Genomic DNA, 4,239 nt, shown 5'->3' on the forward strand with positions numbered 1-4,239 from the left:
GAAGTAGGATTGCCCAACCTTCCTTCCGAGGAGTGGCTGGTGGGTTTGAATCACCAGCCTTCTGGTTAGCAGTCAAGTGCTTTAGCCACTATGCTACCAGAGCTCCCAAAAATATAATTAGTATGACTTAAAAGTATTTAGAAAACATTTTTTTGAAGAGCTTATTATTGCTAAAATTACCACTATCTTGACAGCATGTAAGAACATTTTAAGTAACACTAGAAAATGCTACATTTTGAAATATCTAATATTTGTACAATCATTTCTGTAGATTAAAAAATGCAGTCTACAATAATAAGCTTTCTTTTATACACACACACACTCAGATATTCCTAATCTATATATAATCCATGTGTATATGTTAATTATTTCTAAATATTTAATAAAAATAATTCTGTGTGCGACAGATTGTGTATCAGTGCATGCATGCATATAACTACTGTTAGAATCTACATGTTTTAGTTTTGACCATTTCTGAAGATGTAAAGTAGGAAGAGTAAGAAGGATGGAGTGAGAGGAATTATTTTCGAATACTAAACAAGATTAGATTGGGATAAATAGAATGATGCCAAGTTTGAGAACTTTGTCCACTATTTCAAGCTTTTTCTTAGCTCAACTGAGAAAACTGGAGGAATGATTCTTTCACTGGGAAAAGATGATTCTTTAATGTAACAAATGAAATTAACTTCTGTTTTCTCTCAAATATAATTTTTCAGTAAAATAAGCATCAATCTCATATTATTTCAATTTCTGGATCAAAACATGTAATTCAACAAGGTATAGCAACCTAAGAGTATTCATGTAGGTTTTATCCTTACCTCAGAAAAATCTTCAGGTAAAGGCGACCCATCACAGTCTGTATCTTCTGCTCTCTCTTCTGACAACTTCCCATTGGTCTTCAATGTGCCTGTGAGAGAAATAAACACACCAAGGGCAATCAATGCCACCACTTGAGGCAGTAGGAAATTTTCTTCATTTACCTACAAAATGAACAAATATCCACAAATAGCTTCAATGTTCTAACTAAAACAGAAAAATGACATGAGCATAAAATTTCTATTTGAATTTATCTGCTATAATTGGAATGCCTCAAGAATGGCTTAGTGTCAACTAGGGGAAAATGTTTAGGCAAAAACTTCTAAAAGTAACAACCATGATAATAATGATAAAATTTTAGATCTCACTAATAAGGTAGCCCACCCACAATTATTTGATGGAAAATAAAAAATATGTGATAACCAGTTCTATATTTATTACCCACCAATGAGGAATAAGGGAACCATGAATGTATTTTTATTTACTCCAAAATGCTCCCTAGAGATGTCCTGGTATTCATCAGTGTATTAACTTAGTTGTTCAGCTCACCTACCTGGAACATAGGCATCTCCTGCTGCATTATTTTGGTTTAAAAGATTCTGGGCCTCCTCATCCACAACATCCAACAGAGACTGGATAACTTCAGCTTCTTGAGGATCATCGTAAACATCATCTTCTTGTACACCAGATTCTTGAAATACAATAATTTACATGGGGTTTTAAAAATATTGATATGTGAAAGAGACAGTATCAAATAGATTTTAATTATCTACTTTAAAAAGGAAGATGCCCTAGTGGTGTAGTGGTTAAGTGCTTTGCTGATAACCAAAAGGGGCAGTTTGAACCTACCAGCTGCTCAGCAGGAGAAAGATATGGCAGTCTGCTTGTGTAATGATTACACAAGGTAACTATGGGACAGTTCTGCTCTGTTCTATAGGGTCACTACGAGTTGGAACTGAGTCAATGGCAATGGGGTATGGGCATCCTTTGGAAAAACCACAAAATTTAACTGCAACTTGCAAAGAATAAACCAAAATCAATGCTGATGATATACTTTTTTTTATTTTTAAACATACTATTTTATTGAGTTTTTGGTGAAAGTTTACACAGTAAGTTAGGGTCCCATGTGACAATTCCTACACAAATTGTTCAGTGACAGTAGTAATATTTATCATAGTGTGTCAACATTCTCTTTAATTGTGCTCAGTTTGCTCCCTGTAGTAGTTAAGGTTGTGTGTCATCTTGGCTGGGCCTGGTTGAGTGGCTGGGCAGCTGGTGGTAGTTATTCCCCACAACGAGACTGGCAATCAACTCTATGGTGGGATCTACCATAAGCAGCTGATTAGCTGCTTTTGTTATGTGGTCTGCTTCCCATATATAAGCAGCAGCTTTGGGAATGGTCTCTAGCTCGTGGCACACTTGAACCCTGCATGTAGCCAAGTTGTTGTTCCACAGCCTGCCATGCTCTGCCAATCTTGGGACTTTTAAAGGACTTGAATTAATGGTCTCCCATATGGTTTTGTAATATTGGGACTGTGCCTTGTTACTTGTTGACCTTGGGTTTGTCAGCCTCAGCAGCCAGCAGCTGAGTGAAGAAAAGCCTCCAGCTTCAGTGGGCCAGAAGCAGGAGGCAGTGCTAAAGCCCAAGGTTGAGCGGCTTTCACCTGGCCCCTGGAGCTTGGCACTTTGAACTCAGACTTAAAGCCTCCAAAGTGTAAGAATAAACTCCTGTTTGTTAAGGCCATCCCATTTGTGGTATATTCTTGTCAGAGAGGCACTAGGTAACCAGAACACTCCCTTTTCAGTATTCTAGTTTTCCTGTGGGAGCTCTGGTGGCATAGCACCTAAGGCATTTGACTGCTAACCAGAAGGCTAGTGGTTCAAACCCACCACCCACTCCTCAGAAGGAAGACTGGGCAATCTACTTCCATAGTGATACTGCCTTGGAAACCCAAGGAAGGGGTCGCTATGAGTCAGGTCTGCCTCGACAGCACATAACAACAACAATAACATATGGTGTAGTGCCTACGGCACTTGACTGCTAGCCAGAAGGCTGGGGTTCAAACCCACCAGCCACTCCACAGAAGGAAGACTGGGCATTCTATTTCTGTAAACATTTACTGTCTTCGAAACCCAAAGGGCGTTGCTATGAGTTGGAATCGCAATGGCAGTGAGTTTGGTTTTTTGGTTTATAGATAATTCAGAGCCCTAGTGGCACAGTGGTTAAGTACTCTGTTGCTAATTGAAAGGTTGGCAGTTTGAACCCACTAGCCATTACACAGGAGAGAGATGTGGCAATCTTCTTCCATAAAGATCACAGCCCTGGAAATCTTTATGGGGCAATTCTACTCTGTCTTACAGGGTCGCTATGTGTTGTAATGGTTTGTTGTTTTGGTTTATAGATACCTTTATCTGTTCTCACATATGTATAAATTTATATTTAGCCATATGCCAATTTGCCTGATATACATTTTCATGAGACATTAATAATAAATGTTTCTTTCTTAAATTAATCTCACATCAATTAATGAAAGAAACACACATATAGAAGTTACAAAAATTAATGATGTAATAGGTCAGTCCAAACACCCCTAAGAGAAATTTTCTAAACTATTTGGTAGCCAATGAATTGTTGCTTCAGAAGGTACAAGAAATACTATTGAACAAAACAGGTATCTTTCCAACCATTTAAAAAAGAGTTTTAGTCTCAGAGATGGATGTTGGACATTGGTATAATAATGCAATTAACAGTATTACTCTTTTGGGAGTTTTTTGTTTAAAGAACAATCTTTCCTTTTAAAGCTACAATAACATGCAAGACAAATAAAAAAGGTTATCTTAATATTTCTTTCTCACCTGAATTATCAGGGCCTGTAGAGTAACTGGATGGCTGATTTGGGAAATTAACTTTGGACATACTCAAATTTGTTGATCCTTTCATCTGGTAAGGAGAGCATTTTCCTTCAGGGTGCAAACCTTCAATTATTTCTTCCCCATTGACCTAAAGAATAAAACCAAAGCAAATTATTAACTTCTAGGATTAGGCAGGGACTGCACATTGCTCCTCCCTATTGTTCTCTTCTTCCTTAGTACAATGACCTTGGATTTTTAGTTGGGCACATGGCTGCCCAGAATATAGCGGATATTTCTCAGACTCCTTTGTAGCTAGAAGTGGCCACTTTTCTAAATTCTAGTCAATGAGACTTAAGTAAAAATGTATGGATTTCTGGGAAGTGTAACTAAAAGGAGGCAATGTACCAATATCTTCCCCTTCCTATTCTCTGCTTCTTGCAATGTAAATATGATGGTTAGAGCCCTAGCAACCATCTTGGACCATAAAGATGAGGATGTACCCTAGGGATGATATAGTCATGTACTGGAAGACACTTGGGTCCCTGAAGACTAAGGAACTACCAAACCAAC

General features: G+C 37.9%; 1 protein-coding gene across 1 annotated transcript in view; it reads right to left on the reverse strand.

The window, feature by feature from the left end:
• Positions 1-4,239, reverse strand: part of PTPN13 (protein tyrosine phosphatase non-receptor type 13) — a 303,937-nt gene that overhangs the window by 41,725 nt on the left and 257,973 nt on the right. The window contains exons 37-39 of the mRNA XM_042782048.1: positions 3,673-3,817; positions 1,370-1,507; positions 819-907 (exon numbers count right to left, since the gene is read on the reverse strand). Of these exons, the coding sequence (XP_042637982.1) occupies positions 819-907; positions 1,370-1,507; positions 3,673-3,817 (372 nt within the window). The remainder of the gene's footprint in view (positions 1-818; positions 908-1,369; positions 1,508-3,672; positions 3,818-4,239) is intronic.

Source organism: Orycteropus afer, unplaced genomic scaffold, assembly GCF_000298275.1.
Source record: "Orycteropus afer afer isolate SDZICR_OR568_19922 unplaced genomic scaffold, OryAfe1.0 scaffold00227, whole genome shotgun sequence".
NCBI classification, from domain to species: domain Eukaryota; kingdom Metazoa; phylum Chordata; class Mammalia; order Tubulidentata; family Orycteropodidae; genus Orycteropus; species Orycteropus afer.